The following is a 22677-nucleotide window of genomic DNA, read 5'->3' as shown; positions in this document are numbered from 1 at the left end:
GATGTGCTAAAGGGGCCTAACTTTCAGAAAGTGCTGAGCACCTGCCCTCTGAAAATCAGGCTCTTTTAAGGTGACTCAAGTTGGGCACTCAGAGTTACTGGTTGCTTTGAAAATTGAGGCCCATGACCCTACTGATTTGTTTTTCATCACCCTGTATCTTGTAGGTGCCTGCATTGAAAGAATTTTACAAGATATGTGCCCAAGTACTTGATCATATCAAGTTTCAAAGTTGTTTTTAATCGTGGAAAAGATCTTCCATTCATTACTGTATATAATGTGATTTTGGGATTCAACAAAGTGGTTGACATGGCTGTTTAACTAGTATGTTCTACGTAATAAAACTACTAGGCACCTCCCATGTGTTTTTATGAAAGTTCTTTATAAGACGGGCTTTGTTTGATGATTTAAAGCTTGCTGGCAACAGGTACATCACTGGCAACAGCTTTGTAAGCTTTCCCATGTGATCCTTCCAGTGGCCGTCAATCTTGACCTAGAGGAATCGCCACTCAGGGCGATGAAGTAGTTTAATCTCTCTGGCTACCAATAAGAGTGCCAAATGTGGGAAAGTGACCCAACATCATTAACTGCCTTTCCACTTTCAGCTTTCATCCAAAGTTCTGTGAAGCACGGATATTGAATTGTAGCTTTTCTCTGAAAACTTACTATTAAAGATATTCTTTTATATATCCAACACTGACAGCACTATGGGAGTGGGAGCTGGGTTCTTTTCTGACTAATGCAGCAAGTGTTAAGTAAGTTCCGATTGCAAAGCCTTCATTGCTGGCGATGCACGAATCAGAAAACAGTTTGCTTTTTAAATGGTAGGCTGACTTTTTGGGTTTTTTGAGGGTTTTTGTTTTGGGATGTTTTTGTTCTTGTGTGGTTTTTTTTGTTTTGTGTTTTTGTTTTTTTTGCAAGGATAGCAGTTTAAAAAAAAAATATTTGTAAACCCTGCATATTTTGCTCTGGAATTCATTGAGGCAGTAAATAGTGACTGCCATGATGCCACTTTGACTAAGTCACTTTTTGACAGGAAGCAACTTTCCCACTTCGCACCTGAGTAAACTGAAACACACAGATTCAGTAACCTGGCCAAAATCACACCATCTTGGTGGCCAAACTGAAGAATATAACTCAGGAGTCCTTGTTGAAAAGAAAAAGCCATGGTATTAAGTCTCAGATCTTGGGGTCAATTGACTCAGGCTCTGACTGTGGGGCTAAAAATAGCTATGTGGATGTTCCTCCTTGGGATGGGGGCTGGCCACAGTACCCTCTTTCCTTGCCAGGTTTCAGTCTGGGCTCCAGCCCAAGCCGGAACATATACACTGGTATTTTTAGCTCTGCAGCCTGAACCAGGCACCCCCCGCCCGCAAGCCATAGTCAGTTGACCTGGATCTGGGACTCAGTGCCACAGGTTGTATTGCAGTGGTAGGCATACCCCCACTTGTTTTAATTATTGGTAGTTTCAAACAGGACCAAACAAATGTCTCACCTGGGCTGTATTTGAACCAGTTTAAAAGGAGCATTTGAGAGCAGACTGAGTTACTTATTCATGACTTTGCCATACAAATAAGAATTCAACTGTCCTGAGAAATATTCCATTTTTAGTTCCTAAATTTCTCCATTACTATTTACCATGAAACTGGTGTTGCTCTTAGTGTTCAGTGTTCCAGCCCTACAATAAGGTACTCTGTGGAGAAAAATTATTACTATTCTTAAACTGTAAATTCTGTTCTTGTGTTGCGATGTAAATGTTACTTCCCCTTTTATGTTGTATAATAAAATACAGGTGAGGCATTTTGCCATTTACTGTCTTACTGTACGTTTTGTAGGATGGGATTGAACCTATGTGGGAAGATGAGAAAAATAAACGAGGAGGACGATGGCTAATTACACTAACTAAGCAGCAGAGACGAAATGATCTTGATCGCTTCTGGCTAGAGACAGTAAGCTCTATGACATTGAATGTTATAACTTAAGATTCTTACATTTAATAGCTAACTACAAAGGGGTTTTCTCTTTGGCAGTACTAAAATCTTTCATGACTTTTTCCTTACAAAAATAGATTGTTGTGAAACACGAGGTACACTAATGATGCTCAAACATGTCATTTGAAGTAAGACAAGCATTCAAATATTAGGCTACATATTACATTTAAAGGAGGGCTGTCAAACTATTAAAAAAAAAATTAATTGTGTGATTAATCGTTCTGTTAAACAATAATAGAATACCATTTAAATAGTTCTGGATATTTTCTACATTTTCAAATATATTGATTTCAACTGAGACACAGAATACAAAGTGTACAGTGCTCACGTTATTTTTTATGACTATTTCTTTTGTTTTCTACAGTGCAAATATTTGTATTTTTCAATTCACCTAATAAGAGTACTGCAATCTCTTTATCATGTAAGTTGAACTTACAAATGTAGAATTATGTACAAAAAACCTGCATTCAAAAATAAAACAATGTAAAACTTCAGGGCCTACCAGTCTACCCAGTCCTACTTCTTGTTCAGCCAGTTGCTCAGACAAACAAGTTTGTGTGCATTTGCAGGAGATAATCCTAGAATATCAGGGTTGGAAGGGACCTCAGGAGGTCATCTAGTCCAACCCCCTGCTCAAAGCAGGACCAATCCCCAATTTCTGCCCCAGATCCCTAAATGGCCCCCTCAAGGATTGAACTCTCAACCCTGGGTTTAGCAGGCCAATGCTCATATCGCTCCCCTTCCCCCCCTCCCCCCCGATGCTGCCTGCTTCTTGTTCACAATATCACCTGGACAGTGAGAACAGGCGTTCGCACGGCACGCTTATAGCTGGCACTGCAAGATATTTATGTGCTAGATGCACTAAAGATTCATATGCCCCTTCATGCTTCAACCACCGTTCCAGAGGACGTGTCCATGCTGATAATGGGTTCTGCTCGATAACCATCCAGAGCAGTGCAGACGGCCACATGTTCATTTTCATCATCAGAGTCAGATGTCACCAGCAGAAAGTTGATTTTCTTTTTTGGTGGTTCGGGTTCTGTAGTTTCTGCATTGGAGCATTGCTCTTTTAAGACTTATGAAAGCATGCTCCACGCCTCGTCGCGCTCAGATTTTGGAAAACACTTCAGATTCTTAAACATTGAGTTGAGTGATGAAGCTATCTGTAGAAATCTTACATTGGTATCTTCTTTGTGTTTTGTCAGATATGCAGTGAAAGTGTTCTTAAAATGAACAACATGTGCTGGGTCATCATCTGAGACTGCTATAACATGAAATATATGGCATAATGTGGGTAAAACAGAACAAGAGACATACAATTCTCCCCCAAGGAGTTCAGTCACAAATTTAATTAATGCATAATTTTTTTAACGAGCATCATCAGCATGGAAGCATGTCCTCTGGAATGGTGGCCGAAGCATAAAGGGGCATATGAATGTTTAACATAACTGACACGTAGATATCTTGCAATACTGGCTACAAAAGTGCCATGCGAACGCCTGTTCTCTCTTTCAGATGACATCGTAAATAAGAAGTGGGCAGAAGCTGGGAATGAGCAACAGGGGATGGATCACATGGTAATTACGTGTTCTGTTCATTCCCTCTGGGGCACCTGGCACTGGCCACTGTCAAAAGACAGGATACTGGGCTAGAGGGACCTTTGGTCTGACGCAGTAGGGCCATTCTTTTTATCTCCAACTTGTTTGTCTTAGCGATTGGCTGAACAAGAGGTCAAACTGAATGGACTTGTAGGTTGTAAAGTTTTACGTTGTTTTGTTTTTGAATGCAGTTATGTAACCAAAAAAACCGTAAATTTGTGAGTTGCACTTAGACTATAGAGATTGCACTATTGTATGAGGTGAACTGAAAAATACTATTTCTTTTGTTTGCCATTTTTTATAGTGCAAATATTTGTAAAGAAAAATAATGAGCACGGTCAACTTTGTATACTGTGTTGTAATTGAAATCAATATCTTCGAAAATGTAGAAAAACATCCGAAAATATTTAATAAAATTCAGTTGGTATTCTGTTTAACAGTTAATTGCTTGAGTTAACTGCAATTAATTGACAGCCCTAGTTTAAAGGTGACTTGCAAATGTTTGTTAAAAAGCCAACTGGTAGTTGTCTGTTCAGTGCCCGTGACAGAGGTAATTCTGTACACAACTAATTAGCCTTTTTACCTTAATGATGTAGAGTATTTGTCATACGTTTCAGCTACTGGTGAAGTTTTAATTATTTGCATGTTGTCTCTAACATTACTCTTATAAATAAAACAGATATGTTTGTTTAAGTTTGTTTTATATTCTTAATAGTTCATAAATACAATGGAATTGACGTAAGCATTGTTAATAAGATCCCTTTATACTTACCTTCTTTCATTTCATGCAGTGGATACTGAATATTATGCGTTCAGAAACGGTGCTGGGATAGTACAGTTGTCTGGTGCATTACACAAAAGATTTTATTTTCCTCTCTCCAGATTCTCCTATTTTTTTGTAAACTATTTTAGAACCTTCAATGCAAAAAGCTGTAGCTGCCAAATACTCCTAGAAAATTGTAGGCTAATGTATGTATATTCACAAAATGTATCACATGGAAAAGGCTAAAGTTTACTGTCTCCTAAGAACTGAATAGATTCTTCAGCATCTAGTGGAGTCAGATGCTTGATGGAATGTCCTGGCATTAAATTGTGGTTAATATATTGCAAGACTGCATGAGCAATCATATAACTGTAAATCTTAACACAACACCAAATTGGCATGTCAGAATTATTTTGTGATTGAAAATACAATAATGCCATATTCCCTGCTACAGCTGAGGAGAACACAGTGCAACTTGGTGAGGGGCCAGTGCCCAGTATAATTTAGGGCAATCTAAAGGCTAAATTATGCTGATTGTCTATGGCTCAAGGGATGATACCGCTGCTTGGCATCAGATGGAGCAGAGGGGGAGCCTTGGCTGTGCACCAGCAGCAAAGCAGGGGTTTGCATAAGAATTGTTTATACCAGCTCTTCTGCTGGACTGTCCTACACTGGGATCTGGTGACCAGCTTTGGCTTTAGAGCAGGGGGTAATCCATTATTTTTTAAGGTCCAGATTTCTTGATCAAAGTCCAGACTCCAGAGAAAATAATACAAAAATAACAATGATAAGTAAATAAAAAGTTCAGTCCATTCAAAAGCCTCTGGCGGTCTGGATTTGGCCCCCGGCCTGCCTATGGACTACCTCTGCTTTCGGGTGTGATATGGCTGCCAACACAAGGCAGCCTCACCACACCCCAGAATCTGTTGCTGTCACTTATTTCTCCATCTTCTGACTGCTTGGAAGGACACTAAGAGATCGAAGTGGCTTTGGTGCATATACTCCATTTTGCATGCAGCTTTGAGTGAAACTCAAAGGGGGGCGGGTGGAGCAGGTGTCACATATATCAGATCCATGGGCACCACAAAAGCCTTGTGATGTGTCCCAAAGACGATATGGAGTTGCAGATTCACAAGATGAGTATCTTCAGGCTAATTGCTATTTCTCATATGCCATAGTAAATATCGCGTGAGAGAAACTTTCCAGTCCCAAGAGTTACAGTTTAAAAACTACAGGGAGGTAGTATACTGTTTCTCAATGTAATCTTAACATCCTGATCAGCCTAAACTACACTTTGTTTATGTCTTTGCTACCTAAACATTATGAAAAATCCAAGAAACATGACATTGCTTTCAAACATTTTATAAACAGAAAATACAAAATATTTAACCTTCCTGTTTCAACATAAAAACAAAGGTTAGGAAAGTGAACTATTCGGTTGCTAGTAACTTACTGAACATGTCCTAAGCACAGGCATATGGGTCATTGTGCAGTCACACATCAGGGAGCAGCTCCATTAATCATTTCAATAATTTTTCACAACTAGCTCAATCAACAAAATCAGAACCCTTTCCTTTTCCTTCTGTCCTCTTGATGTCAGCATATTACAGAGACTTCTGTTAGGTTGGCCAAGTTTGGAATATAACTATAAATTATTTTACTTGAGAAAGAGATACAACAGTGTTTAATTTTTTTCCTTGTCTAATAGGAATAACATCTATAAATAATATACTTGTCACAGCTTATCTGTGCTTTTGTTGCTTAAGTAGCATGGTAGCATTTTATGGCCTAATACTAAAAGGCTATGCTGTTGGTCAAATAATACTTGGGATGTTTTGTGTCGCATGAGCCTAAAAGTTTAGAGCTTCCGCTACTCAAGTGAATATAACATGTTGCCCTTGCAGTTGTGTGTAGCTTCTATAAAACGTAGGGGTTTTGATTTATTTACTAGCACGTTATGGCTGCTGGATTTCCTTTGCAGTTGCCCATTAATCTTTAAGACTTGGTTTAGTTCTCTCACTGCTTTGAACAGAGTGGTTTTTAAGCCTAAAACTTTTAAATGATTTTGAAATTTTTTATTAAAGATAATGATCAGTACATAATGTCTAAGATGCAAATGAAGCAAACCAACTTCCATTGATGGGCTCTATTCATCTGCACAGATGAACTTCTCCAGCCAATTTGTAATATAACACAGGCCATAGAACTTCCCCAAAATAATTCCTAGAACTTATCTTTCAGAAAAACAGCCAGTCTTGATTTTAAAATTCTCAGTGAAGGAGAATTACCACGAGCATTGGTAAATTGTTTCAGTAGTTAATTATGATCACCGTTAAAAATTTATGCCTTATTTCCAGCCTGAACTTGGCTAGCTTCAACTTCCAGCCATTGGGTCTTGTTACACCTTTCTGTGCTGGATTGAAGAGCCCATTATTAAATATTTGTTCCCCATGTATGTACTTACTGCCTGTAATCAAGTCACCCCTTAACCTTCTTTTTGTTAAGCTAAATATATTGAGTTCCTTGCTTATGTAACTATAAAGGGATAGCTCAGTGGTTTGAGCATTGGCCTGCTAAGCCCAGGGTTGTGAGTTCAATCCTTGAGGAGGCCATTTAGGGATCTGGGGCAAAAATTGGGGATTGGTCCTGCTTTGAGCAGGGGGTTGGACTAGATGACCACCTGAGGTCCCTTCCAACCCTGATACTCTGATTCTAATCCTTTAATCATTCTTGTGGCTCTTCTCTGAACTCTCTCCAATTTTTCTTTGCCCTTTTTGAGTATGGACGCCAGAACTGAACTTAGTATTTCAGCAGTTGTTGCTTCAGTGCCAAATACAGAGGTAAAATAACCTCTCTACTCCTACTTCACATTCTCATGTTTAAACATCCAAGGATAGCTTCAGCCCTTTTGGCCATAGCATTGTACTGGGAGCTCATGTTTAGTTGATTATCCACCATGACCACCAAATCTTTTTCAGTGTGTCTGTTTCAGAGAGGGTCCTCCATCATGTAAGCATGGCCTTCTTTTTTGTTCCTAGAAGTACACGTTTACATTTAGCAATATTAAAGTGCATATTGTTTGCTTGAGCCCAGCTTACCAAACAATCCAGATCAGTCTAACTCAGTGACCTGTCCTCTTAGTTATTTATCCCTCCCTGCCCAATCTTTATTTACAAACTTTCGGTGATTTTGTTTTGTTCCAGGTCATCCATTAAAATGTTACGGTAGGCCAAGAAGCGATCCTTGCGGGCTCCACTAGCAACACCCACTTGATGTTGATGATGATTCCCCGTTTACAGTTTCATTTTGAGACCTATCAATTAGCCAGCTTTTAATCCATTTAATGTGTGCCATGTTAATTTTATCATTCTAGTTTTAATCAGAACGTTGTGTTAGTACCAAGACACATGCCTCAAAGTCTAAGCATATTATATCAACACTATTACCTTTATCAGCCAAACTTGTAATTTTCTCCAAAAAAAAAAGTTATTTTGACGGGATCTGTTTTCTATAAACCCATGTTGATTGCCACTAATTTTATCACCCTCCTTTTAATTCTTTATTAATTGAGTCCCGTATCAGCTGTGCCACTGTCTTGCCTGGGACCAGTTTCAGACTGACAGATGTATCATTACCCAGGTCATCCTGTTTACTCTTTTTAAATATGGGTACATCATTAGCTTTCTTCCGGTCTTCTAGAACTTCCTCCGTGTTCCAAGACTTCAAGAAAATTGACATGAATGGTCCAGCGAACTCATCACACAGCTCTTTTAAAACTCTTGGATGTCAATTATCCAGACCTGCTGATTTAAAAATGTCTAATTTTAGTAGCTGCTGTAGTAACATCTTCCAGAGATACTAGTGGAAAGTATCATGAGGTTATTTCATCTGTTTTTTCCCCCCCCGAATACAGAACAGAAATATTAAACACTTGTGTCTTTTCTACATTATTATTGATACTTTTACCGTTTTCATCTAGTAATGGACCAGTACCATTGTCAGGATTCTTTGTTCCTAGTATACTTAAGAAAACTCTTTATTGTCCTTAGCTCTGCTGGTCATAGTTTTTTTTGCTTATGTCCCTTTGCTTCCCTTATTAGTTTTCTACAATTCCTAGCTTCTGATTTTATATTCATTACTATCAGCTTCCTCTTCCTACACCAAGAGAAGAGATTTAACCTTTCCATTCCACCTCTGAGGGGTCTCCATGTTGGTCAATCATAGCAAGTAGACATCCCTGTGCAGTACCTGCATTTGTGTAAATATTGTGCACAGAGAGCATTATCATGTGCACTCGTGGTTCAGGGTACAGTCACAGCATGGGGTTGGCACAGTGAGCTGTTTGCAGTGCCTTGAAGTTTGTATCCAAGCTTAATCCGTTGTTCCTCGTGCATTGAAGCTGTGTACAGCAAAGGTGATGCATTCAGCCCCTGGGGAAAGAATACAATATGTTGCATATCTCCTTAGCAACCGCACATGAATCCCTAGCCAGAACGCTTCTAAGATGTATAGTTGGTGGGGCTGCATGGAGCAAAAGGGATCCTCCAAATACCTGAAAAGATGTATAGAGAAGACGCAGAAACATCTTGAAATTCCCATCATTTTCCCAAATGCTGACAGGCTATGCAGAGAAACCATTCTGGAGATTTGGGAGGAGATGGAGGGCATGACTGTGGCATGGGTGGAGGTCTTGGTAGAGGAGAGAACGTCTCTTTTAATGAAAGAGATTGTACTATAAAGGTTTTAGCTATGAAGCCTGTAGATAAATGGAAAACCTGAAACAAAACATCCCGCCTAAAAAGAAATGAGGAAACTCCACTGCTATGCAGCTAAACCTTTCTTCTTCTACTTTTAGCATACATTTGGTAATTGATATTTAGTGCTTTGATAATTCAGAATGAAAATGGTTCATCTCCATGTGTAAGAGGTTTTCAGTACACCAAAAAATAAATACAATCATGTCTAATATAAAACTGTTTTATAAAAATGGAAGATTCCACTATAAAACACAATGTTATTTCATATTGTTTACCTCCCTTTAATAGTTAGTCTTTATTTTATAGCTGCTGTGCCTTATCGGAGAGTCCTTTGATGACTACAGTGATGATGTATGTGGAGCTGTTGTTAATGTTAGAGCTAAGGGTGATAAAATAGCAATATGGACAACTGAATGTGAAAACAGGGATGCTGTTACACATATAGGGTAAGTGATGTTTGCTGTTCAGTGCCTTAGACTTGATACACATGATCATATTCTTTAATACTAAATGCCTTTTTAAATTTGGATAATTCAGTTGGAGATCATGCTAGTGCTGATCTTCATTTTAAGATCAGTGGGTACAGTCTGGAAAATGTATTTTGGGGGGGGAAAAGAAAAGTCTTCTGTGGTACTGATAAATATGTCTTAAGTTTTTAAAAAATTTGTACAAAATAAGTTGTGCACACATTGTCACGTGCATTTAAACTATGAATCTTGCGCGTATTTGAAGGATAGACCTACAGTAGGTTGTCTGAACTACTTGAGTGTCCCTCCTTATATCTTTTGGAAATAAAACATATTAATAAATGGGAAGCAGATCGGTGGTGAAAGCTTCATTGGCTCTTCTGAGTGGGGCATTGTAGCTAGCTAACTCAAACTCCACTGCAGTACACCAGCGTGCACTAGGCTGATGATGTCCTGGCCATCACAGAACATGGAGTAAGCCTATCCTAAAGCAAGGGTCTACGGGTCACTTTCAATAAAACAAGTATAAACATATCTGATGACCTCTGGGGGGAGTGTGTGCTTTTTAAAAACACAAAACAAAACACACTCTGAAAAACTACATATATTCTGTTACTTTAGAGCTGCTTCCCCATCCTCTCACCCTTTTATATAACCTCAAAAGAGAAAACTAGCTGTGTGTTTCAGTAATGTCCTCTACCTTGCATCATTCTGGGCAAGGGACATACCAGCAGGCTGGGAGCTAAAGTCATGGCAGGAATACATGTCCTGGAGCTCAAGAGTTGACTTTTAGGTAATATGCTGAATGTTGCCTCATCTTATTAGCAAATATTGGTGAAGTGGGTGGAATTCTTACAACTGCTTGCAGTTTACATTTAAAGTACAAATTGTTTTATCACTGGTCAGCTTAAAAAAAAAAAAAAAAAACTACAATTGATTAAAATGGTCTTCTCTCCTGAAAGAAAACTAATTGCCGTATTTTCAGACAGGGAAATTGCATGTTTTTCCAGCCTGGTTAGATACTCTTTTCTTTCGAGGACTCAAGAAAATTCAAGTGGAGTGATGATCTTAGAATAATAGAACTGACTCTTTTTTTGCTGAAGTCAAAATAATTGAGGCTACGTGAATATTTCCATGATCTACGTTTGTTGCCTTGATGGACAAGCATTTTTTTTTCTTGGCTAGATTTTTCTAACTGCAAATGGTGGTGCATGGTTGCATGTTGACTTCTGTTCAATTTTGCATTTTGGCTGCCTGTTCTGTGACCAGCAGAGCAGTTTACTATATTAAGTCCAGTGAGATCTGTCTTACTTGTAGCAGTCACTTCATTACTATGCTATCTCTTTCACTAAGGTTGGGGGCAAGCCTTCAGTGATAGGCAGAGTGAGTTACTGAACTTTGGTGCAGATGTTTTGATACTTGGGATGGTGTCCTGGAGTACCATCAGAATGGTATTAACTAAGGGTATATCTACACTGGCAGAGTTACAGCACCAACCGTTACACCGCTGCTCTGATAGCGCTGAAGGGAAACCTGTTGTGTTCACACTGTCAGCTGCCTGAGCAGTAGGGTGTTCACACTTGCGGCACTTGCAGCGGTATTCAGAGCAGTGCACTCTGGGCAGCTATCCCAGAGAGCATCTCATCCTCTTCTGCCGCTAAGAGTTGTGGGAAGGTGGAGGGGGTCGTGCTGCATCCTGGGTCCTGTCCCAGTGCCTTGGGATGCATTGCTTTGCATCCCAGCAGTCCCTGTGCTTCTGTCCACATTTGGCGCCATCTTTAACAGTTTGTGTACTGCATGCTCTGCCTCTTCAGTCTGCAGGACTGTTGACCAGTATGCTGCTCGCTCTGACTAACATGTCACGAGTGGCAGTGAAGTTTTTCCTTAAACTATGAAGGTAAGGGGAGTGCGACGTTGATCTTGCCATACGTACTAGCTACAAACCGAGATGGTTTGTGGCATTTACGGAGGTGCTGACCACAGTGGAACGCCGCTTTTGGGTTCAGGAAACAAGCACTGAGTAGTGGGGTCACGTCATCATGCACGTCTGGGATGACGAGCAGTGGCTGCAGAACTTTTGGATTAGGAAAGCCACATTTATGGGACTGTGTGGTGAGCTTGCCCCAGCCCTGCGGCGCAAGGACACTAGAATGGGAGTTGCCCTGTCGTTGAAGCATGTGGCAGTTGCACTGTGGAAGCTGGCTACTCCAGACTGCTACCGATCGGTCGCTAACCAGATTGGAGTGGGAAAGTTGACCGTTGGACTTGTGTTGATGGAAGTGTGCAGGGCCATTAATCGCATCCCGCTCCAAAAGACTGTGACTCTGGGCAACGTGCGTGCCATTGTGGATGGCTTTGCACAAATGGGCTTCCCTAACTGTGGAAGGGAGATAGATGGCACACGCATTCCAATTTTGGCACCAGACCACCTATCCACCAAGTACATTAATCGCAAGGGGTATTTCTCAATGGTTCTCCAGGCGCTTGTGGATCACCCTGCGTGTTTCATAGACATTAACGCAGGCTGGTCCGGAAAGGTACATGACGCATGCATCTTTCAGAAAACTGGCCTGTTCAGGAAGCTGCAAGCAGGGACTTTCTTCCTGGACCAGAAGATCATGGTAGGGGAAGTCGAAATGCCCATTGTGCTCCTGGAGACCCTGCCTACCCCTTAATGCCGTGGCTTATGAAGCCACGCATGGGGCACCTTGACAGCAGCAAGGAGTGGTTCAACAGGCTGAAGAAGTGCAGAATGACTGTTGATTGTGCTTTTTGGCCATTTAAAGACCTGCTGGTGCTACCTATATGGGAAGCTGGACCTGGCTGATGACAGTATTCCTATGCGTATAGCTGCATGCTGTACACTCCATAATATTTGTGAAGGGAAGGGTGAAAGCTTCACTCAGGGCTGCACTGCTGAGGCTCAGTGCCTGGAGGCTGAATTTGAACAGCCAGAGACCAGGGCTATTAGAGGGGCACAGCGCGGGGCCATAAGGATCAGGGATGCCTTGAGGCAGCACTTTGAAGCTGAAAGCCACTAATTTGTTGCAGTGCTCAGAGTGCAGTGCTTGTCATGCTAGCAGGTGATTGTGATTGGTGCAGACAATGTAATATGAAGGTTTAAGGTAATTGTCTGTTGCTTTGCAGGGCTCTGTTTGCTTTCAATTAATAAAATAAAGATTGCTTTCAAACCAACACAATTCTTTTATTAAAAAACAACCACCAGAGGAGAGTCAAACACAAAAACACATCAGCACTGAGGGGGAAGGGAAGGTCCCAGGAGGAGGTGGGCTCCCAGGATGGTTAAAAATTTGTGTATGTCCAGGGATCATATCCAGCCTTCTCCCTTGGAGTACAGTGCAGCGGGTACTGTATTTCAGCATGGCCGAACTGCAGAGGGACCGGTGTTGAGTGCAGTGGGTACTGGGAGTCTGCAGTGTTGAACTGTGACTGGGGAGGAGTGGAATGCCACAGGTATGGACCAGAGTCAGGAGGTTGATAAGAGTGTGTCGGCGGTGGGAAAGAGTTTTGCGGCAGCGGCTGCAGGGAAGGGCAGGAACAGAGCTAATCGGGTTGCAGTGCTCATATTGTCTGGAGCGTATCCATTTGGTGCTCCATAACGTTTAAGAGCCATTCTCTGGCTTCATCTGGCATTCTCCTTCGGTCCCTGTTCCCGCTGTCCCACCAGTCCTTCAGTTCCTGTTTTTCAGCCGTGGAGTGTATCCTAACGTCACGCAGAAAGTCCTCTTTAGTGCTTCCTGGCTGCTTTCTAATTCTGCGCAGCTGTTCAGCCGGTGATAACAAAGGGGGAGGCTGGGCTCCTACGGTCATCTCTGTGAAGCCAAAAACACTGCATTTTACAGAAGCAGTATTGTTTGCGACACAGAGACCACTGATTCTGTGATTTAAAACACAGCCAGTATTCACATATCTGTCACTGGCTGACCCCAGGCAAGCACACATGAACTACAAGACCTCCAAAATGGTGAGTAGCCGCAGGGGCAGGGTAAATCAGTATACACATTGGCACGTGGCTCTTGGGGAGGGCCAGCACTGTAGGGGGGCCTGATAATCATTCCTGTCCCCACATTTTCCACAGTCTGTGTTCATTATGGAAGATATCTGAGCAGGGAATCAAGGGAGGGTCTTCTCCAAGACTGCGGCTTCGGCCCTGGCCCTTACGCGGCTCGCCTGTGTTCAGGAATGCGCACCCCACACACACACACACACACACACCTGTGATGGCAGAGTGGCACAGGAAAGTTTACCGTTAATGGGGCAAGAAACAAAGCAGCTCTGCTAAGGAACCTGTGGTGGCGGATTACCCAGTATCTGCATGAGTGTTTCCTGGAGATCTGAGGCAGATTCCCAGCCTGTTGCACCGCTCAGACTAGGCACTTGGTGGTATGTGCATCATACAGACACAAGCCTGCTTTTGCAACCCTCCTGCCCCCAACAACTTACTTCAGCAATTCCCAAAATCAAATCCACTTACCAGGGGCCTCCCCTTCTGTTTGTGCTTCACCAAGTTCCAACAGCTGTGACTGGCTAGCCTCCTCTGGGGTAGAAATGAGCTCCTGGCTGCATGCATCTCTAACCTCCGAGTTTTCCTTTGCCTCTGGGTCCCCCTCCCGCTCCACGTTCTCGTCCAAGGCTTCCTTCTCCTGGCTCAGTGCACTCTTGACTGGCACGCGAGCCATCAAAGTATCCACAGTGATCTCCCCAGTGGAAGTGGGGTCGCTGCCGAGTATCGTGTCCAGCTCTTTGTAGAACCAGCAGTTCGTGGGTGCGGCACTGAAGCGGCGCTTTGCCTCCTGCACCTTGTGGTAGGCGTTCTGCAGCTCCTTCACTTTGACTCTGCACTGCAGTGTGTCCCGGTCATGGCCCCTTTTTGTCATGTATTGTGAAATCTGTCCGTAGGTGGTAAGCTTCCTATGGTTGGAGCGCATCTGGGACTGGACAGCCTCCTCTTCCCAAATGCAGAAGAGGTCCAGCAGCTCGGTATTGCTCCAAACGGGGGATCGCTTGGTGCGTGGAGCAGGCATGGTCACCTGGAAAGATGCGCTGAGACCACTGCATGTGTCACTGAGCAAACAGGAAGGGGACTTCTAAAATTCCAAAGGAATTTACGGAGTGGGTATGACGCCTGGTCACTTGAGGGCAGGGCAGTAGAGTTCAAATTGATGTCTAGGGGGGTGAGAACAGGCATTGTGGGACACCTCCTGTCCTGGAGGTTAATCGCAGCACTGTAATCGACCAGGGTGTCTACACTGGCACCGCAGCGTTGTACGCCTCTCGTCAGGGTGTTTCTTTTCTTCAGTGCTGCAACTCCACAGTTTCATGCGCACTAAGAGGCTTGGCAGTATGTACACCTCGGGAGTTACAATGCAGAAAGCTGCTTTACTGCACAGACACTTGCCAGTATATACAGGACCTAAGTTAGACTTTTTTAAAATTTTAGATCACCAAAATATAAAACTAGCCACAGGGTAGCAGTGAAGATGGCACAAAGTACCCCAGTGATTTTATGTGACCTCATTTATATTGCCTGTATTTCCCATCCAGTAACAGTGTAACATCATTATACTGCCCCTGTTGTTGCCACTGAAAATGTATTTAACTCTTCATTGTAAAGGAGTCAGAATGAAATTGGCTAATTATGATTCCATTAATCACTTATTCTAAATATCAGTTCAAGTTGCAGTCAGTACCAATAGAATTTCATATACTTTCTGATAAGATCCAGCAGTTATATTACTTTGTTCTATGATCTGGTCAGAGCTCACAAGTTAAAGGCAGTTAGTATTTGAATTGGGTACTTCCTGTCAAGGAATATTTAGGGGTGTGTATTTAGGCAGTAGTCATCCCTCTTGGCTAGAACTGAACCAAAGTTCTAGGATCAATGTCTTCCCTTGTGCCCCCAAAGCTGTTGTCAGTGGGCTCATTGACTAGTTTTGCCATAACATTGTAGCTTTTAGAAAACCTGTTCAAAGGAAAATACACAAAGTTCCTGTGGCAGTGAACAAGTTAATACAATTTCTTTCTTGAGCTTTTGATCCCATTCTGATCAATATTTTAATCAAGTTCAGATTATATCAAATCAAATATTCTACCCATTCTGAAACTAGTAACAGAAATTCTGATATGTACTTCATAGAAATCTTGAACTTTAAAAAAAACAAAAAACCCCACCCTGCTTTTTTATTTTTTATTTACACACACACACACTTTTGCCTGTATATCAGCATGATAGGGTGGATCTTTGATCTCTGAAATGTATCTGGGCTTACTGCTTACTTTTCCAAGTTCTCCTTATACTAGCTAAGACAACTCCTCTCTGCAATAAACGATATGATTTTAGATTTGACTTGAAGTGAGAAATAGAAGTAGCAGGAGCAGTTGAGCTTTGTACAAAAACAGAATATTGTTTTAAAAAGTATACATAAATACAGAAATATCTAAGCAGAATTGTTTCTAAATAGAAATTTGTCTTTGTGCATCAAGATGTCAGCAGGCCTGAAAGGAAATGACATACTATCCCCTTCTAAAGAGTGTTACTTAAAAACGCTTGGTGTTGTTTTTGTTTCTTCAGGAGAGTATACAAGGAAAGATTAGGACTTCCTCCAAAGATAGTGCTTGGCTACCAGTCCCATGCAGACACAGCTACTAAGAGCGGCTCCACCACTAAAAATAGGTTTGTTGTTTAAGAAGACACCTTCTGCATATTCTTTCATAGGAGACTGCGTCAAGCAATCGAGAATTGGGAGCTGAACCAAAGCCTCTTCAAAAGCAGAGTGGACTGCATTTAAATTTGATTTCCATCTAAATGTTGCTAAGATTTGTGAGAAGTCTCATTCGCCTTTGTCTTGTACTTCTGTGTTCAATTTTTTTTTCTATTTTGGCTGAAGTAACCATTGTTCGATCAAAGGATTTCAGTACACATTACCCCCAGAATCCATAAACATTTTCCTGGCCCACTCTGTAATAGCTTAGTAGGACATTACTATTACAAAAACATTTGTTTATCCACAATATTCAGAAAAGAAACTGCATCTCTATACCTTACAGAAAAATTTACTTCTGTTTTATATTTGCATTGTATGCAGTAACATATTTTGCTGGTTTGGAAAAAAAGTATGGTGCATAGAATTTTCTAGCAATTTTCTTAATACAGCATTGTCTTTGCTGTAACCTATGCTGATGGCTGCTAGACTTAATTTATTTGTTTCCCTAATTGATAACATTAGTGATACTCTGATTTCAGTTGTTTTTGCTCATGTAACATTGGTGAAGGATCTGGGAATATGACAAAGGTGGAATAAACATTAATTTTGTGCATTCTTTGGTAACTTTTTGTTTTTTGTAACATCAAAGCTTTTCTACAGATTTATGCATTTCAGTCAAATCAGTGATCTATGTTTGTGTGATTTCCTAAACATAATTGTGGATTTTTTTAAATGTAACACCATAATTTACATTCCTTACTAGAAATAGTATGTCTGTTTTTGTATCTTATGCTGTATTTTAACACTTTGTATTACTTAGGTTATATTCTTTGGTTAAAAATGGCTCAAGTAGACAAGCAGTCCCATTCATATTAAGACAGTGTACAAAACTGTAAATAAAATGTGTACAGTGAATTGTCTTTTAGACAACTAGATTTGTCCTTTTATTTCCTCCATCTTTACAGCAAATATTTGTACTTGTGACAAGGCAGTCTCTACTGTGGCTTCTATTGTAGTGTGTCTTCCGAGAGAGATTAATCTGGAACTCTAGTTTACTACTATGGTTATTAAACATTTTAATAAATCTAATAGATAGCACCATGTTCCAAAGTGGGACTACACTGATTTGGCTATTGTTTTTCTTAAAATGGTCAGTCAACTGATCATAGTGTGTTGTGCAGCTTCTTGATCAGCGTACCCAGAATTCAAGGGAAAAGTTGGAAGGAACACAAGGTAAAAGCCATCTGGATTCAGGTGGCAGCTACAGCAACATACCTACCTCTGCTATAGCACTTTTCATCAGTAGATCTCAGAGCACATTACCAAAGGATGGTGGTATTTTCCACATTTCACAGATTTGGGGGGCGGGGGCAAAATGAGCTCGGGGGTGGGGGGTGACTTGTCAAAGGTCACTCAGCAGGCCAGTGGCAGAGCCAAGAATAGATCCTAGGTCTCCAGAGTCCCACTCGAGTGTTGTATTTACTAGGCCATGTTGTGCATCTCGAGCACTGAAGTGAATGATTCTGCGTAAAATCATGTAGCTACTGTATGAAGTACCAACAAAACCCACAGAAGAAATGCGATAAGGGAGTAAAATGTTAACAATCTGCTATCGTGTCTTCCCTACCAATGACAAATTTCCTTCTGGCTGTGGCAGTTGATGCAAATGTCTGGGCAGCAGCACTGGAGGTTGAACTGACTTCATATGGCCAATGGGAGAACATCTTAGAGGAGGCTAGTATATACAGTTGTACAACCATTTAAAGGAGTACTTCCTAACAAACTTCTCTTTTTATCATTCCCAAAATACAACATAATATCTTAAGGCTAATGAGTGCTGTGCAGTTCAGACTAGCCCCTTAAATTCTTACCATTTAATAAATGTATGTGGAGATCCTGCAGAGTTATGTATGTGGTCTTTGTAAGTAAATTGAAAATGAGGTGCAAACTTACTCTGCAGAAACAACGAGGAGTACTTGTGGCACCTTAGAGACTAACAAATTTATTTGAGCATAAGCTTTTGTGGGCTAAAACCCACTCTGAAATCTTAGTCTGTCATTTGTCCGTCTCATGTTCTCACTAAGGTGTTCTCTGCATTTTTGTCTCATTGTGGAACTTGTGAATTAAGACTGAAATCTGCCTCCTTCTGGCAAAATGCTATCAGAATGGGGAACAATGCTTACCCACACTCGCATTTCGCCAGTATAGCACTAGTTAGGGTGAACTCAAACTCTACATAATTCCCAAGAAATGGGGTCGTCTTCATAATCTGGACCATTTTTCCCTTAAATGGAAATTATACAATCACTACTTACATTAAAATCAATAATGACTGGAAACAACATGATTTATTTTAGTGTTATGGCAATAAAAACTAACGTACCTTTAACAGAACAGACACAACTCTCATGAAGTTGTGAACTGTCAGTGTAGTGACATTCTACCTATAATTTCACTAAGCAGGGGGGAGATGTCTTGAGTGGAGAGGACTGTCCCCTCACATTTGTGCAGGACTGTAGTGTGACTACACATTTGTAATTTGATTTTATAGTACAAGTGTTAAGGGGGGGCTAATATTAGCCCTCTTTTGTGGAACTACTTGCATTTAAGTTGTCATTCCGTTGACGAAGTTTCACTGTAGTACATGCCGCTTCATATTCAATTTCTCTGCTCAGTTATTCAGGTCTGCTTATTAGTTTGCTGCTCCTTTGTTTCCTTTATTTATATTCAGAATGGATGCTGTTTAATGCTAGTTTGACCATAATCTGTCTTAGATGGTTCATGGAGCTTTTTACTAAATGTGCTTTGTCATTCTAAATATGCACTCTGTACCTAGTAAATCATATACTTAGGGAATAGTTCAACTTAAAAGTTCGCCACCCCACTGTACCCTTCCCTAGGTAGAAATATACAGTATTGGGTTTTAGTTTAGAAAACATGCTGTTAAGTGTGAGGTGTCAGGGCCGGGTTTACTAAAGTGAGGAAGGTAAATGTGAAAGTGTAGATAATCTGTACTGCCTTTGTAGAGTGCTTTGAGGTCTACCGATAAGTGCTGTACAAGAGTTGGCTAGTGTTACTTGTTTATAAATGCTTTAAAAGCTTCTAAACTAAAACTTGTGATGTTATGGTGCGCAGCCCAGGACAGTGTGACAATTTACTGTTTTTATTCAAAATAGACTGTAAAAATTTCTAATTTGGTGGTTGGATGGGGAAAGGGACAGGGGAGTACCGAAAGATTGTATCGCTGTAGCAGCGTGGACTGTGTTACTTTGGGAATCTTTCAAGATTGCTTAAAGGATGAGTAAAGCATACCTTTCTAAGTAAGATGCATAAATATCTATGCTGCTTTGGCAATAGTTGAGCAATAGCTATCTCATAAATCCTTAATGTTGGTTAGGATTAGTCAGTAAATGAGATAGGTAAGGCCCAAAATTTAATTACAAGTCCTCACTGAAACTTATTGGGTCTTAAATATTACCAGCAGTTTTTATGTGCCACACCTTCAGCATTGTTCTAGCAGGTTGAGTAGTCAAGTTAAGATTTGCATCCTAGTCTTTGAAACACCTCAGTGAAATTTTCATGACATTCTAAGGCTCTGCTTCATTCTGTGATCATAACGTTGCACAACTGTTCAGTTGTTCCAGATGAATTTAACTTCCTCCTCAAGAATGAAACTTGGGAATGCAAGAAATGGGTTTTTTTCTCAACTGTTCTATGAGTTGAAGTCACTGCCAGAAGAAACAAGTGACCGTGAGCCTTGTTATCTCCAACTGGGAATGTAAAATTCTTCCTTTTATTTCCTGTTAATACCTGTGATATGTACATGCTTTCCAGACATAAGGGAGCAGTCCCTGCCCCAAGGAATTTAGTCTGACTATTTAACTGGGCCATTCTTCAATAACAATTTTTTATTTTAAGTATTTCTGTAACATGTCAAGTTTGTCAAATATCCTGGTGTTTTGTGAACCAAAAGGTGTGAGTCATTAAAAACTTAAGTCGCCTTTCATTGTAAAGTAAATCTGACTTTAACTTTCATTTGGGGGAAAAAAAAGACCTTTAAACTACAAGCAATGAAAAATGTTGCTGTCTGTCCCTTACTTACTTTCCAGAACTGTAATTTAAGACGAACAATGCCCACTACTCTAGCTTTTCACCGTCTTTAAGAGCAGCAGAGTACTTCCGAAACATTGTTTAAAAACCAGCATTTAAACATTGCTTCCTTCTTTGTAGGCTTCCTGCAACATGTCCCTTAAAAAAAAGTAGCTTCTCCAGTCTTCCGCTTCCCATCATGAAACCTTTTGTGGGGGAAAATAATTTTGGGGATTGCAACTCTTACCTAGGAAAGCCAGTCACAACATAAACCGAGTGTCTCCACAGAAAAGCTGTCATTGATGGGGAGAGGTGATTAAGATGACCTTAAAAAGTGAGCATGGGGGGCAGGGGAGGGAGAGAGAATCACAGGAGGATACGTACGGTGCTTGGAGGTCTCCATTTAAAAGAGAAGGGGAGAGGCAAGGTGCATGGTGGGAATGTTGAATTTTCATTATCTTACCTTACAGAGTTGAATGACTTCTTTTTAAAAAGTGTTCATCCTATTCTATGCACAGAGAAAATACAGGTCCATAACTTGGATTCTGCCTTACCCGTATGACATGACTTGCGTTTTGTTTAAAATGTGCGTTCAGTTATGTTGGAAAAGCAGTCAATATACGAAAGTATCAAGAGCATTCAACTCACTGAAAACAGCTTGCTTAAAGTAAACAGTAAAATTGTCCCTCGTCACCAAATGTCAGGATTGTTTGAGGGAACTACAACTGAAATTGTATGTTAGATTGGAAGAGATTCTAAAACTCTCTCCTTCCTCATGGGAGGAGCGCTTTGTCTTTTTGAAAGAGGCTGTTTGCAAATGTCAGCATTTGACAGCTAAGTCTTCATGTGTGCTGCAAAAAAGAGGGTCTCTGTTCTGACTATTCACTAATATGTGATATTTATTGCAGTCTCCCTGGAGCATGTATTTGCTTTTGTGAATTGTTAAATAAGTGTTAATATTGAAGAGTCATTTTAAAAGATCTTCTGACATGGTTGAACCTCGAGGTGTGGATAAGAAATCAACTGTCCAGACACTCCTAAATCTTAAGATTTTCTTCTTGTTGTGAAGGGCATTCCTATTCTCAGTGGCATGGGGACTGAGGATGATGGGTATGATGAAGAGGTGAGATTTGCAGCTTGTACCAAGACGGGGGGGAAGTATCTGCTATTTGACTTGCTATAATTTGAATTAAGAGCTGGCCTGTGATCCACCCCAAATGATCCAAAAGGCTTATTGCTGAGATTTCTTAGTTGGAGGTAATTTCTGCCTCTTGGACCTATCTGACTCTCACCTAAGTCTGGTTCCTGATCTTAAAGTAGGCTGGCCGCTCTGCCTACAGGTCAACATAGCAAAATATAATATGGTTTAATCTTCTTGGCAGTCTCTGGAGTTGATTAGTTGAAAAAAAGTTTGCACAAGGTGCTTGATAAAATCCAGAGCATGGGCTGCTGCGTCACGTTCTGTCGCTGACGAGTAGTTTCCCTTCGTGTTGAAAAATGCACGATCTCTTGTGCAGCACATGTTTGGTTCTTTTTTAAAAAAGATTAACTTTACTCTTTGGACTAATACTGGCATTATTCCAGGCAGCCAGCAAAATGAATGCTTCGGAGGTGTATGCAACATGTGCCTGTCGCATCCCAATTCAGGACTCAATTGTATGATTTGAAATAGTGCTATATCTCTCATCCTCAGGTACTTTCATGAACTTGGAATTTAAAAACATAGATATAGATAGATTACGTATAGATCAACATTTCCAAACAACAATTTGGAAAAAGATATGGATACCGGCTCTCACTCCTTTTGGTGCTAGCAGGTCACCTGACTATTTCAGAGACAAAACATAGTTTTATTGCATTACTGGCCTCTGAATGTGTAACTTTGAGTAGTTAATGAAAGTACACTAACAAGAACTATCCATAAAATATTACCTATTTTTCTCAGCCTGACAAAGTAGTTGGGGACTATGCTGCTTTGTCAGTTGTGGAGTGAAAAGACTTTTTCCTTGAGTCAAAAAAAAACCTCTGTAAACAATTTCCTAATGTAATTAACTAGTTTTGAGTACTTATTGATGGAGTGTGACGGGGTGCACTCACCCCACACTGGACCGGGAAAGTTAACTCCTCATTGTGGGCTGAAGAACCCACGCCCCCACATCCCTACAGGACACGCTGCAAGTGTAACCCTACTATAAAAGGGAGCACCCCAACTCCCGAGTTGACCGCCAAGGAGGAAGGATGCACTTCACAGGCCCAGCCTGGGAGCAGCTGGAACACCTGAACACAGAAG

General features: G+C 40.9%; 1 protein-coding gene across 1 annotated transcript in view; it reads left to right on the top strand.

Annotated features, from left to right (window-relative positions):
* EIF4E (eukaryotic translation initiation factor 4E) overlaps window positions 1–17228 on the top strand; it is a 44151-nt gene extending 26923 nt beyond the window's left edge. The window contains exons 5-7 of the mRNA XM_077815053.1: window positions 1833–1946; window positions 9413–9552; window positions 16166–17228. Of these exons, the coding sequence (XP_077671179.1) occupies window positions 1833–1946; window positions 9413–9552; window positions 16166–16280 (369 nt within the window). The 3' untranslated portion in view covers window positions 16281–17228. The remainder of the gene's footprint in view (window positions 1–1832; window positions 1947–9412; window positions 9553–16165) is intronic.
* Window positions 17229–22677: the final 5449 nt, after the last annotated feature.

Source organism: Eretmochelys imbricata, chromosome 4 (assembly GCF_965152235.1).
Source record: "Eretmochelys imbricata isolate rEreImb1 chromosome 4, rEreImb1.hap1, whole genome shotgun sequence".
NCBI classification, from domain to species: Eukaryota; Metazoa; Chordata; order Testudines; family Cheloniidae; genus Eretmochelys; species Eretmochelys imbricata.
This window is presented reverse-complemented; position numbering and strand designations above follow the sequence as displayed.